Source organism: Gigantopelta aegis, chromosome 9 (assembly GCF_016097555.1).
Source record: "Gigantopelta aegis isolate Gae_Host chromosome 9, Gae_host_genome, whole genome shotgun sequence".
In the NCBI taxonomy this organism is placed as follows: Eukaryota; Metazoa; Mollusca; class Gastropoda; order Neomphalida; family Peltospiridae; genus Gigantopelta; species Gigantopelta aegis.
In genome coordinates, this window is record NC_054707.1 from 3,990,661 (window position 1) to 4,007,509 (window position 16,849).

At 35.6% G+C, this 16,849-nt stretch overlaps 1 protein-coding gene across 2 annotated transcripts; it reads left to right on the plus strand.

Moving 5' to 3' along the window:
* The first annotated feature begins 133 nt into the window (after window positions 1-133).
* Window positions 134-16,630, plus strand: LOC121380960 (CCR4-NOT transcription complex subunit 11-like). 2 transcript variants are annotated; one of them, XM_041510011.1, is made up of 12 exons: window positions 134-177; window positions 4,435-4,543; window positions 5,383-5,517; window positions 6,662-6,778; window positions 7,223-7,276; window positions 9,715-9,830; window positions 10,810-10,963; window positions 12,536-12,742; window positions 13,365-13,444; window positions 14,877-14,946; window positions 15,383-15,538; window positions 15,997-16,630. In XM_041510011.1, exons 1-12 carry the CDS (start codon window positions 140-142, stop codon window positions 16,126-16,128), a joined length of 1,368 nt encoding a protein of 455 aa, XP_041365945.1. In that variant the 5' UTR covers window positions 134-139; the 3' UTR covers window positions 16,129-16,630. The 2 variants fall into 2 exon arrangements, with proteins under 2 accessions (XP_041365945.1, XP_041365946.1); XM_041510012.1 differs by lacking the exon at window positions 134-177 and adding an exon at window positions 1,366-1,414.
* The last annotated feature ends 219 nt before the right edge of the window (window positions 16,631-16,849 follow it).

Sequence of the window (16,849 nt, forward strand, 5' to 3'; positions counted from 1 at the left end):
AAAACAAGTATGATTTAATTAAAATCTTTATTAACCTAACATGAGCTAAAATAATACAAATAAGATATATATTTTATTATATTTTGAATTTAAATAATTTTATAATATTACAATGAAACGAGAAAAGTCGAGATTAAAAATGGCGCTCTCCTTGAAGGAGTTGGCGTCATTGTTGAGGTTTGTTTTTGAGGTTTTATCAAATTTATAACCATGCCAAAAATATTTTAGTCTAGTAATTAAAAGAATGAGATTAAATTTGTTTGTACAATATTTTCTGTTTCATTAAAATAAATCAAACAATTGAAATTGTGTGTACATTGATTCCAATCAAGCAGAAATAGACCTCCATTCTAAATATTGTTACGCTTCCTTATCATTGAGGGTAGATGCAAACTGAGGGTCGTTCAATTATTTATTTATGTTTTTGGGTGGGGTTTTTTTTATTATTGTATTAATATTTTTGTTGTCCTCACTTATATTTGAAATTTTTACCACATGAGAATTTTACAATAAAATTTTAAACTAATTCTTTTTCTGTTTTGTATAAATCAAAACATTCACATACATCCTTCAGGGCTTCTAGAATTTTTATAAAATCCACTAGCCATGGGTGATGGGATCAGTGATTTAAAAAATGTACTAGCCACGACTAAAAATTCACTAGCCCTACAGTACTTTAAGTTAATATAATTTTACTAATTAATAGTAATAATCAAATATGACACCTAAACAGGGAGGGATGCAGTCGATTCGTCCACTGGACGATTCGTCCACTGAAAATTCGTCCACTGAGGAACTCGAGACAATTCGTTCACTACAAAAAATCAGTTCCGGACGATTTGTCCACTGGGTTTTTATTTCCCCAGTACATTTCGTCCACGGACTAAAGAATGTGTACTACATGTACGTAGGGGCTAAATAAACTATTAGATTTATTTTACCCCGTATTTTTTTTTTGCTGTGTCATAAATTTACAAAGGTGAAAATAAATTATATTACGCTTAGTAGATGTTTTTGTAACAATGCTCTGCAGACATAATTCTTTGGCGTTTCTATTTATTCGGTTATTGTTCGTTTCTATAATGTACGCCTTTCACGCTACATGTCGTAGGATGTTTTTAGTACAATATACCCAGTAAAGATAATCTTTAGCCCTTCCCTTTCAACTTGTTTGGTTTCTGTTTGCTTTACCAATTAAGTGTACAAGTGTCCTCTATTGTGATATTGTGAAGTAATTAGTTTAAGCTTGTTTCACCAAGTTGGATCCAGTAGCGTCTAAAACAACATTTAATTAAATTGGAATTGAAGATAACAAGTTTTTATTTTATTTCGAGGTTATTAGGCATATGGGGATAACGTGACGAGAGAGGGTACAGTGGATAGAATTTATGGCATTGAAGGAGAACATGACATGGTAATAAAGTCTTCCAACGCGGAGGCTTGCATTACCTATTTACCACATCATGACATGTGAGATAATGTACGAGCGAGTGGACGAATCATCCGCATGATAATGAATACAAACAGCAATCTAATTAAAATTAGCTCCACTATTACATGTGGATCTAACAGCAGCCAGTTGTAGCTCATGTCCACCAATCAAAACCTTACTTGCAGAATCATGCCAGTGATTTGAAAATAATTAGAAAATATTCCGAATTATTCTGAGGGTATATGATATGTTTCGTGTGAATTACGATAGCCGTATTTAGACCAGTAGAACTAATTTTAATCAGATTGCTATCAATACTGCGTAGTCTCCAATGTCCAAGTAACATTTCGTCTGTAAATAATAATTTAAATATTGACCAATCACACTTCGCCTTTTATAACGTTATTTGGGAGCATACAAATTCTAAAAATATCGGGCGAGTCTATTTTAGTGGTCGCAGTACAGCGAACCATACCAATATGTACGGGATTGGTTATCAGTCTTCATTTTTACATTAACAATTATTTATTTTATAAAATAAAACTTGTTTTAAGGCATTCTTATTCACACGAAACATGCAATAGTGGAGCTAATTTTAATTAGATTGTACAAACAGTTAATAAAAACTGGATATTAATGTTGAATTCTAACTCTATTTTACTGTTTTTGGTTATAGCATACCACAAAATAATGTTAAGAAACGATTACAATGTCAAAGAAATAACTATTAATATGTTTGAAAAAAATGCACTCATCGAGTGGACGAATTGTCCGAGGTGAGTGGATGAATCGTCCGTGGATGAACCGTCCAGTGGACGAACCGTCCGTGGACGAATTGTCCAGTGGACGAACCATCTGGAAAGCAACAGGGAAATAGAGCTTAAAAACACTAACACTTGGTGGTGGTGGGGGGGCAGGATATATATATTTACAAAATAGATCTAACTGCAGAATTTGACTTTTTTTCCTTTTTTTTTTTTTTCACTAGCCGTTGGGCATGGCAATAGTAGTTATTTACTGGCCCAACATTGAATATCACTAGCCATGGGAGTGGGGCTACCATAATCTAGAAGCTCTGATCCTTACATCATAATATAGAAAACTGACAGCATTTCTTATACCTGTAACCCAAATATGTCAGTAACCAGTATTCGTCATCTAACTTCTTGACTAACTTGTGAGACCGTGTGGATTGTCATATGTCCATCCTAGAAAATTTAATATTGTTGAAAAGTCCATATGGACTACCGGGTACATCTTGGTCCATGCTTATAAAACTTTTAGGGCAGATTTCATATGTCTGGGTTATCAGTGGTTTTGGAAATCTATGGGTTAAACCTAGGACAAACCCTGGGTCATCTTTACTGTGCATTTCACGTCTGGTTTTCAATAACCCTAGCTTATCACTGGATTACAATTGCATTGCTTGTTTAAACCTGCCCTTGAGGTGTTTTTTTGCTGGGTTTGCTCAGAGTAACTTTTCTACATGGATAATTTTGGCAGCAAAATCATGTTTTACATTAGTATTGCAGAGCCATGAAATGTGAATGTATTTTTAGAGACTATCTGAATACACTAGATTGTTATTACGACATTGATTTTGTGAAACATTACCAATTTAGTCGTCAAACGACCATACAGATGAGGTCCAGAACATTTGCATTTCTTTAGTCCGAATCGGACCTAGAAGATGGGGATTTCTAGTTTAAGTATGCCTTGGTTTGGCTTTTTCCCTGTCCTACTATATATATATGTATGTATCTATGTATGTATGTACGTACGTACATATGTGCTTGCAGGTGGGTGGGGTGGTGTGTGTGTATATGTAGATACATACATACATACATACATACATACATACATACATACATACATACATACATACATACATACATACATACATCCTCCAACACACACACACTTGGATGTGTTCCACCCCATCGTTTCACATAACATTTTTACAGACCAACAACATTGATGTATTGACCGCTGACATTGTATATCATGTTCACAGTATTTTAAAAGAAGAGCCAAACAATATTATTATTTAATATCATGGATTAAATTGTGCTTATGATGTTAAATGTTTGCTGGATAGCCTTGGTCTTTCGGGGTTTTAGTTGAATCAATATCAAGTTTTGCCTTGTTTACTATATATATTAAATAACATGGTGGACCAATATTTGCAAGCAGATGAAAAGGAATATCACTTTGTTTTAGTATGTCCAGTGTATAGACACTTACCTTGTATTTGAATAACATTTACATTAGAAGTTTTGTAGGTTGATGTCTTGTGACAATCCTAAAATTGGATTGAAAAGTGATGAAGTGTAAGCTATCCTTGCTTATGTCCCTTTCCAGATCTGTGGGTATCCCATGTAAAAAGCGTTGTTTTGCAAACACGGGTAAACATATATGTAAAATTCACGACAAGTTTTTCAGTGTTTTACATAAACCAGTGTTAAACGTAGGTTTTGATATAACCCGGTGTTATGAAACCCAGAAATATAAAATCGGTCCTTAAAGTAGACTAATGACATCGTGAACACCCATGTAATTTGTATGGTGTTGCGTATTGTTAAACAGACCTTATATAAAAACTACCAAATTAGCATTTTGGAACTTTTTTTGCTATTGCTTTATGATTTAAATTATCAGGATCATTTATTTACTGATAATTTTTTTATATTTTTTTTTATGATGCCTGTCGATGATTGGTGTGTAGATTGATTATCAATTGATTATGATCATTTTAGATTCACATACTGACCACGATAAAAACAAAATAGTCGTCTGCAATTATTTTTAAAATTAAAAACAAGAAATACATTACCGGTAATTAGCTTCAAGTGGTTTGTATATTAAGTCATGGATTACACTTGGAAAATGCCTTGGAAAAGTCATTGATTTCCATGGTCAATAAGTGTATGAACCCTGTATTATGTGTTGCTGGGTTTTTTTTGGTTTTTTATTACAATATTCTCTGTTTTGTTTATTTTTAGTGTTCTGTCTGAAGATGCCACACAGACGCAGACATTCGAAGCACTGGCAACATCATTTCATCATTATTTCTCTTGCAAGCAAGATCACTTCAAAGTTGGATCTGCATTGGTAGATTAACTAAATAACTGTTATGTTTTTGGGTTGTCGTTGCTGTTAAACACATAAATAATATTTACTTAATGTCTCTCAGCCAGGGCTCAAAATGTATAATTTGCCACCCGTGGCAATTTGTTTTTAAAATTGGCTTAGAAGTTCAATGAAATGGGCCACCGACAGCAATGTTTAGCCTCCCTACAGCAATTTATTTTTTAAAGTGACTTTTGCAGCAAATAAAGATGACTGAAAGGTTATTTTGCTGTATGAAGTTTATTTGAAATGTACAACATTGTGTATACATTTTGGTGTACGTTTTGCCATTGTTGAGGAGCTTTACTGACAGCAGTAATTTATATCCTGTTACACAGAAGTGCTGTTGGTGATGCCCCTGACCCACAGTAATTTATATCCTGTTACACAGAAGTGCTGTTGGTGATGCCCCTGACCCACAGTAATTTATATCACAGTGCTAGCCCTGGGGGAGCAGAACATTATGCCAGATTATCTAGTAAAGTTAAACGTTTTTACAGAAATATAGTTATTTTGTAACAAAATATCATTTGTATCACAAAGACTGCAATTACCGTTTGTGCCGTCATTAAGATCAAGTCCTGATAAGCTTAAATTAAAGTCTGTTATTTAGTTTTTAACAATTAAGATTTAATCTTAAAATATCGTCTTTTAGTGTGCACTTTTTAATGTCTGGTGATTCTTTCTAAGTTTACACGTGACATCGATGTTTAACAGAATATAAATATTAAGTATTGGTGGTCATGATTAATTTTATTTAGAATAACATGGACAGCAAGCACTGATGTTCATGCTGAATTTTATTTTTATTGTATTTTTAGGTTCTTCTTCTACAAAACCGAGATCTTTTGCCGCATCCAACCCAAAAATTGGCTGCAGTGTACCTTCTGTATGAGATGTACCGTACAGAGCCCATTGCGGTTAACCCGTTTGCCTCTGTCTTTGTTCACTTGCTGGTAAATACTTGGTAGTAATCTCGTATAGAATGAAACACTCACTGGTAGTTCCTTTCAAGTGCCATTTTCAAGTAGTGATCCTGCTCCAGGCAGAGATGTTTGAAGCAATTTTAGCACTTCGAGATCATAAAACCACTATAAGTTATGATATATCACTATGACACATGTCATAGTAACATCGTAACCTACAATGGTTTTACAATAGTGCTAAGATAATTTCGAAAATCGAGGCACAGGATTTTAGATTGCACCAAAGTCAAGGCGATTAAAATTGTGCCAAAAATTCATATGCCCAAAAATAATCACGCTAGATTTTGTTCAAACATAAGTACCTTAAAATATTTCATTTGAAAACCATTGAAATGTTAAGCGCTAATAAGATTAAAATAATTTGAAAAGTCCATATCAAAGACAGTGCTTATTGTTTGCAATTATGTAGGTGGATATTTGCTCTCTGTATCAAATTCACAGTAATTTTGAGTAAAATAAATTGGTGATATTGCGGTGTGTGATAAGGCGAGCAGTTTTCGCCCATGCAGAAAGAATTTTTTGCTAGCATATGCGAGCAAGAACCACTGCTTACGTCAAACCAGGACTGAAAAGTTCATTGGCATAACCGGTCAGTATGGTCTGGTTTGTTAATGTAAATATTATCGTGACTATACCTTGGGTGAAAATGTGTCTAATAGAGCACCACGCTTCATCAATACCCCTAGAAGCTGACTTAGATAGAGTTCTCTGTTTGGGAGACATTGGACAAAATATCTCTCTGCAGTATTACCTGTAGTAAATCTCAAAAAATGTCAAATGATTAAACCTATGAAGTGCAAAAAAATATGAGATAAATTGAATATAAAAGTAAAAACACCTGCAGTTGTGACAGTAAATCCTGGCATGGGGTCATAATAAAATCCTAGATTGTTATACATGTTAAGTATACGGGTCTACCCCGTTTGTGTTTTTTGTTTTTTTGGACTCCCAAAAATGTTTGTTTTCTTTATGTATGGTATTTCCACTATCCTAAAAATATAACATAAACAATAAAATTTCATTCCTTGCTCCTATTTTGAATTTAAAAAAACAAATTGATAAAAATTGAGCATTAATTTTATTATGGTATGACGATAAAGTTATATTTTTGCAGAATCCACCAACTGAAAAGCAAGAAGCTGGCCAGTTTGATCTGCACTGGGCCATTCCAGCCATTTCACCACCGGAAAGATACTTCCTGTCACAACTTATCTCTAGTCCAAACAAGGATGTGAGTTCTTATCTGTGGAACAATATTAACATAAGATTGTCTGTGAAATTGGCTCTAGCACTATTACGTATCTAAAATTTAGAGGATGTTAAAATTTAAGAGAAATAATATCTGTAGTTACGTGTAAGTCAGAAACAGTCTTTGTAAATTCGGCCCTTAAGTTTGTTTTTATTGATATTAAGAAACAACTAGTAGCTTATTTATGCAATAGCTATATGAAAAAGGACAGATGTTTTGGGGTTTTTTTTAGTCATAATTTATTAAAGATGTGGCAAAGACATAACAAAAATACATATATTTTTTACGATTGTCTGATGAATGGTTCTGCTTAACACAGATGCTTACCTGAGAAGGTTTTGATCTTGTGATCTTGCGAGTAATTTTAAGGGTTGTTTTTTAAGCTTGTTTTGATATCTAATTATCAAATGTTTTTTTACTATGTAGATGTTCAAGAAAACGTCCACCCAGATAATCCAGATGGATGTTGGAAATATGCAGGTTAGTGATATTTTAGGACATAGTGTGGACAACCATTGTAGTTCAGCGATGCTTCAATATTATGTATTAAATTATAAAATACATTAACATTCATGCATTTTTTTAATGGAAATTTACAGCTATGTCACTATTAAATAGCCTCTACAGTGTTCTACGCTCGGCCTTATAATTTACTCTTCTTTGGCTAGTGGAAAATTTTTTTTTACTCGCCAAGCTTAAAATGTTAATAGCCACACTACTCTTTTTGTATCATTTATGCATGTGTTGTAACCATCTAAACATTTTACATGACTTATGCTACTGGATTAAATAAATAATTTGAAACAATGAAAATGTTAAGTTTTTACTCAATCATGAATTTGAAATGAGGACCATTTCAGAATTGATCGCATGAGAGAGGTGGGAGGGACTGTAATTATAATTTTATGCCTCATATGACTGCTATTTTGCACCTCACATGACTGCTATTTTATGCCTCATATGACTGCTATTTTTTTCCCTACGTATCCTACCGTATAGCGCATTGTGTCAGTATTCTGAAGCCACGGAAACTGAAAGTCAAGTTTAATTAAATATTCTACGGTTTTTGGCTGGCTCTGTTTCGGTTTCAGCTGCAGATTTCTCAGATTGGCCTTCATTTGACTTTTCAGTACTTGTTTCACCCGTCTCGTCTTCTTGATTAGCGTTTGAAATTTTAGATTTTCGTTTTCCTAAACAATTGTAATATTTTAACATTTTGCCACTTTGAAAGTTTTTGCCATGCTTCTACATGCTGGGCGGAAACAACGTATACATCTACACAGCAAGAAAAACAAACACACCGCTAACTGGGGCTGCATTCGATTTGAATGAGTGTAGCAACATGTGTAATGGGTTAGCAGATCAAACGCATCACTTGTGTCCGTTCAATAATTACATAGTGAAAACTTTGGCAGGTTTTTTGTTACCCTGCTCCACATAACATTTTGTAACGTTAAGACCACCATCCCTTCTAAAATTATGTAACACCCTTGTCACCCCTCCACTTTTCACTGCCACAGTTATGCATTTTAACCAACATCATTCGGTTTGCATTTTTTTCTTTTGAATTTATTTTAAATAATTGATTAAAAAAATCATCAAATAAAAATATGGCCATGTATGGCTGCCGGTATTTAGTTTATGCTTTTAAAAAAATCACATTGTTTTAAAGACGTTGCCGGCAAGTAAATCTTGACAAACAACCACTCCCCCATAATGTTTGTAATGCATCGCATGGTGCATCAAAGAGCGTTACTTAATTGTTGAAATGCTCATTTATAATGCATTGTTTAATCATTAATATCCATTTTGCACATTTGATTACAATGTGTATAGTATGAACAGTGAGTGAGCAACCCGTACTTGATTTTGTACTCGTGTTCTTCAATCGAATGCAACCACCACTAATGTACCATAGTGAATCGGTTATGTATAGTACAATACAGTATTCGGAACTTCTTTAGTCGGCCGATTACATACATGATCCAGAAATCCATATCATTTGAGATATTCCAAATGGTTGTGTGCATTAAAATAATACACCAATCGAAATATCTGGATTGTTTTCGTGATGAGTTCTGAACGGTACCGAAAATTAATACAGAATTCACAGTGATCAATCGGACAACTTCGTAAATAACGAAGTGTTCCGAAAGCACAATGATGTCAACAAATTGCATTGGTTTTTGCTGTTAGGACTCTGAACGCATGTTACAATAATTTAATACTTAGACATTACGATTTTTGGAGTCAGTCGCCAGATGGCAACGATAATAAATTTAATCGGTCGCCACGCCAACATTTTGGTCGCAATGTAAAACACTGGACTCTATTTGAATAAAACATTAAAATATATGTGTTGACTTTTGTCATGGTAAAGACAGTTGATTGTGAATGTCAATAGTGATGTTCTCAGACTGACATACATGTCAATAGTGATGTTCTCAGACTGACATACATGCTGTTTGTTCAGCATTAGATGTCTGGATAGATAAGCTAACAATAAAAGGAAAAGGGAAAACATTTAGGGAAGTGTCGGAATTGATTGCTTGGCAGTGGCAGGAGAAAATGTATCGTAGATGAAAGTTTTGTCTGTACAATCTTTTCAAGTTTTTACTGTTGTCCAAACATTTTCCATATTCTCTGTCCAAAACTTACAGTATGGTTTTAGCAGATGCTTTGCACACATTCTGAATGGGCCAATCTCAGTAACCAGCCATCAATATAAACATTTTGCATTTTGTTTACATAACCCACTTTCATGTTCCCTTAACCTCCCACCATTTTCTTTCTTTAAACAAATTAAAAGAAAAAAAATTAGTTTGATGCCTCACACCTCCCCCTTGTAATCAATTCTGGAATGGCCCCCAGTCAGGCTTGGATTTGTTTTGAAGTTTGTTTTATGCTTGCTATTCTAGTCATATGATGTGAGTGGTTTGCAGCTGGCTCTCGCAGAACGGCAGTCCGAGATGCCCTCTTCCAGCAAGTCAGCCATGCCCTGCGTGGTGCCAGATCCAGACAGCAAACCCACCAGGTAGGTTTATTAGTCATCATATGTACTGTAGGTACAACTACTGAAACTCGTTATTGGGATTATATTGCATATGTTGGACAACAAAATGGAGTTAGATTAAGGTCACTGCTAACTTTAGGTGTTTTTTTTATATCTTATGTACAGTATCTGTGGCTTTGCTGCATAGAAAGAACATTTATTATGTAACGCCCTATAGCCGATGTGTGTTTGTGTTCTGGAGTGTTCATTCATTAATGTCTCACCTTGATGAAGTCAAACGGTAAGATATAGATATTCAAGGCAATTAAAAAAAAGAAATGCCATGAGTAAAAAGAGCAGTTTTGAGCCTGGCAATTTAAACAAAAAAGATTTTTGCAGGAAATAAACAAGACTGAAAGGTTATTTTGCTGTATGTATTCATTGTTCAAATATACTTGCGGTAAACACTGGCAGATAATGTACATTAGGTCTATATATATTTTGCTGTCGTTTACCAGTGGCATTAATTTTTATCCAGCAGCACAAAAGTGCCTTCAGTGATGTTACAGGCCTAAAGTAATTTATATCGCAACGATGGCAATTGCCGTCTGTGCCTGTGCCATCGTCAAGTTTGAGTCTGGGGTATTAATTTTCCAGCAACGTAAATTTTTGCATTTATCTTCAATGTTATTTTTTCACCTTTAACACCACTTCTCACAAACTAGAAATCCTAGATCTGTGAAACTTGTTTTATAGTTGTATGTTAAAAATGCTATATTAGAAATGTTTTGTTTTATTTTGTGTTAAGCTCAATGTTTTTGTGTTTAGGTCCATTTTTCACTAACTATTAATGTTAGGTCAATGAAACTTGCTTTGTAGTTGCATCTTTGAATATTCATCTCAATGAATGTTAAAAGAAATTTTATTACAATTAAATATTTTTTTAATTTAATTTTTAGTGTTTACTTTTTAATTCAAAAAAGATTTAATTACTAGTATGAATATATTTTTTAAAATTCAGTTTTGATCAGTTTGGTAAACCAGGAGTTATAAACCACGATGTTCAAAGACAGACAATTGAGGCGCTGCTGACAGGACCGAAACCTGCGGTCGAGAACTGCATGAGGCCCGAGTTCATCAGACTCGCACCCCCACTACACATCACAGAAGACGAGGTACGCAGTGTTAGGGCTTTGAAAATATAAACTTTTTCAGAAACCATTTATGGGGTGGGTGGGACATAGGCCAGTGGTAATGCATTTGCCCGATGCATGATTGGTCTAGGATCGATCCCCGTCAGTTGGCCCACCAGTGATATATCAATGGCCATGGTATGTGCTATCCTGTCTGTGGGATGGCGCATGTAAATGATCCCTTGCTACTAATGGAAAAAAGTAGCGGGTTTCCTGTCTAAGACTATATGTCAAAATTACCAATTGTGTTACATCCAATAGCCAATGATTAATAAATCAATGTGCTCTAGTGGTGTCATTAAACCAGACAAACTATTTATGGGTTACAATCCACCAAAATTCAAGTTAACCCAATTTTTACAGTCATTTATATTGTGTCCTAAATTTAATATATAAATGAAAAAAAGATTTGTGTAAATGTCTGACAGACAAAACTATCATTCTTGTTATTTTCAGAAAGAAATGTTTTATTTAACAATGCACTCAACACGTTTTATTTACAGTTATATGGTGTCGGACATATGGTTAAGGACCACAAAGATATTGAGAGAGGAAACCCGCTGTCACCACTTAATGGACTGCTCTTTTCGATTAGCAACAAGGGATCTTTTTTATGCACCATCCCACAGACAGGATAGCACATACCACTGCCTTTGGTATACCATTTGTGGTGCACTGGCTGGAGCGAGAAATAGCCCACTGACGGGGATTGATCCCGGACCGACCGCACATCAAGTGAATGCTTTACCACTGGGCTAAGTCCCACCCCTGTTATTATATTTTCAGAGGTTTAATCTACTCTGTATCCAACTAGCTTATTCGGTAGAGTGCCCGTCAGAGATGTTTGGGTTGTAATATCAAATCTCCTTGGAATACCATTTTTCTGATTCCACCCCACCCACCCCCATTCAAACCAGTGCTACACGACTGGTATATCAAAAGCCATGGTATATGCTGTTGAAAAATGCATATCAAAGATGCCTTGTGCTGCTAATGGAAAAATGTAGTGGGTTTCCTCTAAGTCTCTGTTAGAATTATAAAACATTTAATGTCCAGTAGCTGATGATTAGTAAGTCAATGTGTTCTAGTGGTTTCAAATTCAAATTTTAATTATCCTAACACAATTATGGCTGCTTAATGAATTGAAGTTATTTGAGTTTTGAATTATTTTGTTCGCAATCTAATTGTAAAATACATTCATCAAATCCTACTTCAATTGGCATAGAACAATATAAACTGTGATGTATGGAGACGGTTTTTCTTTTTTTCAACTAGTATAAGTTTATAACTTTGCTTGAATTGGACAATAAAAGCAGTGGTTGCAGGATAAAAAAAGACTACCATGTATTTATTTGATTTTTTAATTAGCTTTTTTACAATCTAATTGTAAAATACATTCATCAAATTCTACTTTTATTAGCATTTGGCAGCTTAGCTAACAACAATATAAATGCTGGTGTTTGGAGACATTCTGATATCCTTTTCTTCAACGTAACACTGGACGAAATAAATTTAGACATAGCAAATCCTAACATGGTAATCTGTTGGTTCCAGCTTGTGTGGATGAACCCGACCGATGGTGATTTCCAGATCGCGTGGGACCCGACCATGTGTGAGAGTACATCGGCCGGCTCGGACGTGAGGAGGCTGATGGCGAAGGCCTTCAAAGGAACGCTGAGCATGAACCAGCAACAACAGATCCTCAAGGAGCTGGAGAATGACCCCAAACTTGTCTACCACATCGGATTGATGCCCACAAAGGTAGGTCGGAATGACTGTCATAGGAGAGGGCCTCATTCTCTGGATAACTTGCGCGGTCGATCTAGGATCAATTCCTGTCTATGAGCCTATTAACCTATTTCTCATTCCAGCCAGTGCTCCACAACTGGTGTAATAAAGGCCGTGGTATGTACTATCCTGTCTGTGGGATGATGCATATAAAAGATCCCTTGCTGCTAATCAAAAAGAGTAGCCCATGAAGTGGCGACAGTGGGTTTCCTCTCTCAATATCTGTGTGGTCCTTAACCATATGTCCGATGCCATATAACTGTAAATAAAATGTGTTGAGTGCGTCATTAAATAAAACATTTCCTTCCTTCCTTTGTTACATCACCTACTAAAGCAATGTGAAAAAAGGCTAGTGCAGAAACATTGGCCACTTTCCAGTTTTTAGGTGAGTATGGGACGAGTGTGAGCATTTCTAACGAACTATAAGACCTAGATGAACGAAAATTGGTTTATTGTTAAAACCTTTTTTTAATATTTTATTATTATTTAGTTTTTTACATAAATTACATGCATTATGAACATCTGTTAATGACACCAAATAAGTTTATGATGGACAACACATTTAATTTCAAGGGATTCTTATTTTGTTTTTCAGTTGCCTGACCTTGTTGAGAACAACCCAATGGTGGCAATTGAAGCTCTTCTAAAACTCATGCCATCCAACCAGATTACAGAGTGAGTGATAAATATTTGTTATGTTTTAAAACACAAATTGAGTTGTGACCTTTGAACTTATGAAATATGAAAATTAGTTTTCTTGACTTTTTGTGTGTAGCTTTATTGAATACAGTTCCAGATCATGTTTGACTCTCATAGTGATTAATCCCTTGGCTGGTATAAGTAGGAGATACGGAAGTGTATTGGGGCCTGGTAGGGGACATGTATTACTCAAGCAGTACTCTCATAGTGATTAATCCCTTGGCTGGTATACGTAGGAGATACGGAAGTGTATTGGGGCCTGGTAGGGGACATGTATTACTCAAGCAGTACTCTCATAGTGATTAATCCCTTGGCTGGTATACGTAGGAGATACGGAAGTGTATTGGGGCCTGGTAGGGGACATGTATTACTCAAGCAGTACTCTCATAGTGATTAATCTCTTGGCTGATATACGTAGGAGATACGGAAGTGTATTGGGGCCTGGTAGGGGACATGTATTACTCAAGCAGTACTCTCATAGTGATTAATCCCTTGGCTGGTATACGTAGGAGATACGGAAGTGTATTGGGGCCTGGTAGGGGACATGTATTACTCAAGCAGTACTCTCATAGTGATTAATCCCTTGGCTGATATACCTAGGAGATACGGAAGTGTATTGGGGCCTGGTAGGGGACATGTATTACTCAAGCAGTACTCTCATAGTGATTAATCCCTTGGCTGGTATACGTAGGAGATACGGAAGTGTATTGGGGCCTGGTAGGGGACATGTATTACTCAAGCAGTACTCTCATAGTGATTAATCCCTTGGCTGGTATACGTAGGAGATACGGAAGTGTATTGGGGCCTGGTAGGGGACATGTATTACTCAAGCAGTACTCTCATAGTGATTAATCTCTTGGCTGATATACGTAGGAGATACGGAAGTGTATTGGGGCCTGGTAGGGGACATGTATTACTCGAGCAGTACTCTCATAGTGATTAATCCCTTGGCTGGTATACGTAGGAGATACGGAAGTGTATTGGGGCCTGGTAGGGGACATGTATTACTCAAGCAGTACTCTCATAGTGATTTATCCCTTGGCTGATATACCTAGGAGATACGGAAGTGTATTGGGGCCTGGTAGGGGACATGTATTACTCAAGCAGTACTCTCATAGTGATTAATCCCTTGGCTGGTATACGTAGGAGATACGGAAGTGTATTGGGGCCTGGTAGGGGACATGTATTACTCAAGCAGTACTCTCATAGTGATTAATCCCTTGGCTGGTATACGTAGGAGATACGGAAGTGTATTGGGGCCTGGTAGGGGACATGTATTACTCAAGCAGTACTCTCATAGTGATTTATCCCTTGGCTGGTATACATAGGAGATACGGAAGTGTATTGGGGCCTGGTAGGGGACATGTATTACTCAAGCAGTACTCTCAGAAAGCTGGTTTATTTTCAGGTATTTTTCTGTATTGGTGAACATGGAGATGTCACTTCACTCTATGGAGGTGGTAAACCGACTAACCACGGTAAGATTGGGAGATGAAATGTTTTAATTAAATCTACGAGATTAATAAACAGTAACTGTAACATATGTCTTTATGAAGACTAATTGTTTTACTAGCTGTAAGGATGTTTTATATTTGTTTTTCACACAAACAGGGCACAAAATAGCCAATCTTTTGATGTGTCTAGATGAAAATGCATAATATGAAATTAAGGGATACTTTACAAGTAAGTAAAATCTGATTTGTATTGGCCATAAACTTAAATAATCACAATAATTATAACTTGTCTCAATATAGTTGTAGAGAATATAAATGCTAAGTGGAATTATGCTGGTGTGATAGTGAGTAGGGAAGCGTGCATGTTCAAAAAGTTAATATCTGAAGAACAAGTGGAGAATATGTAGTAAGGACAATTTTAATTGTTCGTTATAAAGTTGTATTTAATGTTTGTTTTCAGCATGTCGACTTACCCCCAGAGTTCATACACCTGTACATCTCCAACTGCATCCTAACGTGTGAAACCATCAAAGATCGCTACATGCAGAACCGACTCGTTCGATTAGTGTGCGTCTTTCTGCAGTCTCTCATCAGAAACAAAACCATTGACGTTCGAGTAAGTGCTCAACTGCATTGTTTGTGTTCTCATTGTTTACCGGTAATTCTGTTGGTATATACTGTTCGCATCAATTCAGCTGTCATTGTTAACTCTAGTTATAATAGTATTTTTTGTAATTAGAGTATTCGAGTATTCAGGTATTGACACTTTTATGGAAAACCAACGTGTTTTAGTGTTCATTTTATTGTTATTGTGGAATATTTGAGTTCTGGTTCTAGCATTAAGAAAATATATGTTAGTGTTTCTACTAAAAGCTCAATTTTGCATTTACCGTTACCATATAGCCAATGTATTTTTCGTGCTGGGGTGTTGTTAAACATTCATTCATTCATTCTAATAAAAAGCCGTCACAAGTTTATTTTTAGGTATCACATTATTTTGTTGTGCAAAATGTGGAAAACTAAACTTTCCAAAACATTATTTCCTGTAATGTTTTTTTTTTTTTTTTTTTACAGGATATATTTATAGAAGTGCAGGCGTTCTGCATCGAGTTCAGTCGAATACGGGAAGCAGCAGCATTGTTTCGACTTCTCAAATCTTTGGACAACGCAGAACCAGTCCTTCCCCCACCACCAAGCTCTAGATAATGTTTTGTGGCCAAGAAAAGAATGGTTTTATTAATATATTGAATGGTGTAGTCAAGTTTTGAATGGTGCCTGGACAGAATTAATTGTTCCATCAAGCTAGTCCTAAGATGAAGAAAACTTGAGTGTCTGTTGATGGGGCTTTTTTTTTGGGGGGGGGGGGTTAATGGCAGACTGTTTTTAACCCAGTCCTAGGGTTGTTTTATGGGGGATTGTAAGCAATTATTTAGATGGCAGTAGATATGTTTAAGCAGGCTGAAATAAAGTCTGCCGGTTTTTGGTCACATAAGGACACTTTTCAGGTGACAGTGTCAAATACATTGTATTCAGTCGTCATCTTTTTTTAATTTTCAGAGAGCAGCTTAAATCTAACTGTGAATAAACTATCTTGAATGAACACACAGCTTTTCATTTTAAAAAGAAAGAAAGAAAATGGCACACTAAAAAATCTTTGAATGTACGAAAATGATACATTATGATCAAATAAAATGTATTCATATTTAAACTTTGTTGAGTTTTTCCTGCAATTATGTATTGTGGAGCCATTATCCCCATTTTGAGATGTCATTAGTAGTGGAATGTCTACACCTCGGGTAACATTTTTTTTTCAAAATCTTAATTAGCGATATTTCTAGCGAACAGAAAATTTATTAGCAACTATAACTTGCTAATAGTGATGCGATCCTGAATAAAATGTTCCCTGCACCTCCAGAACACCTTGTTA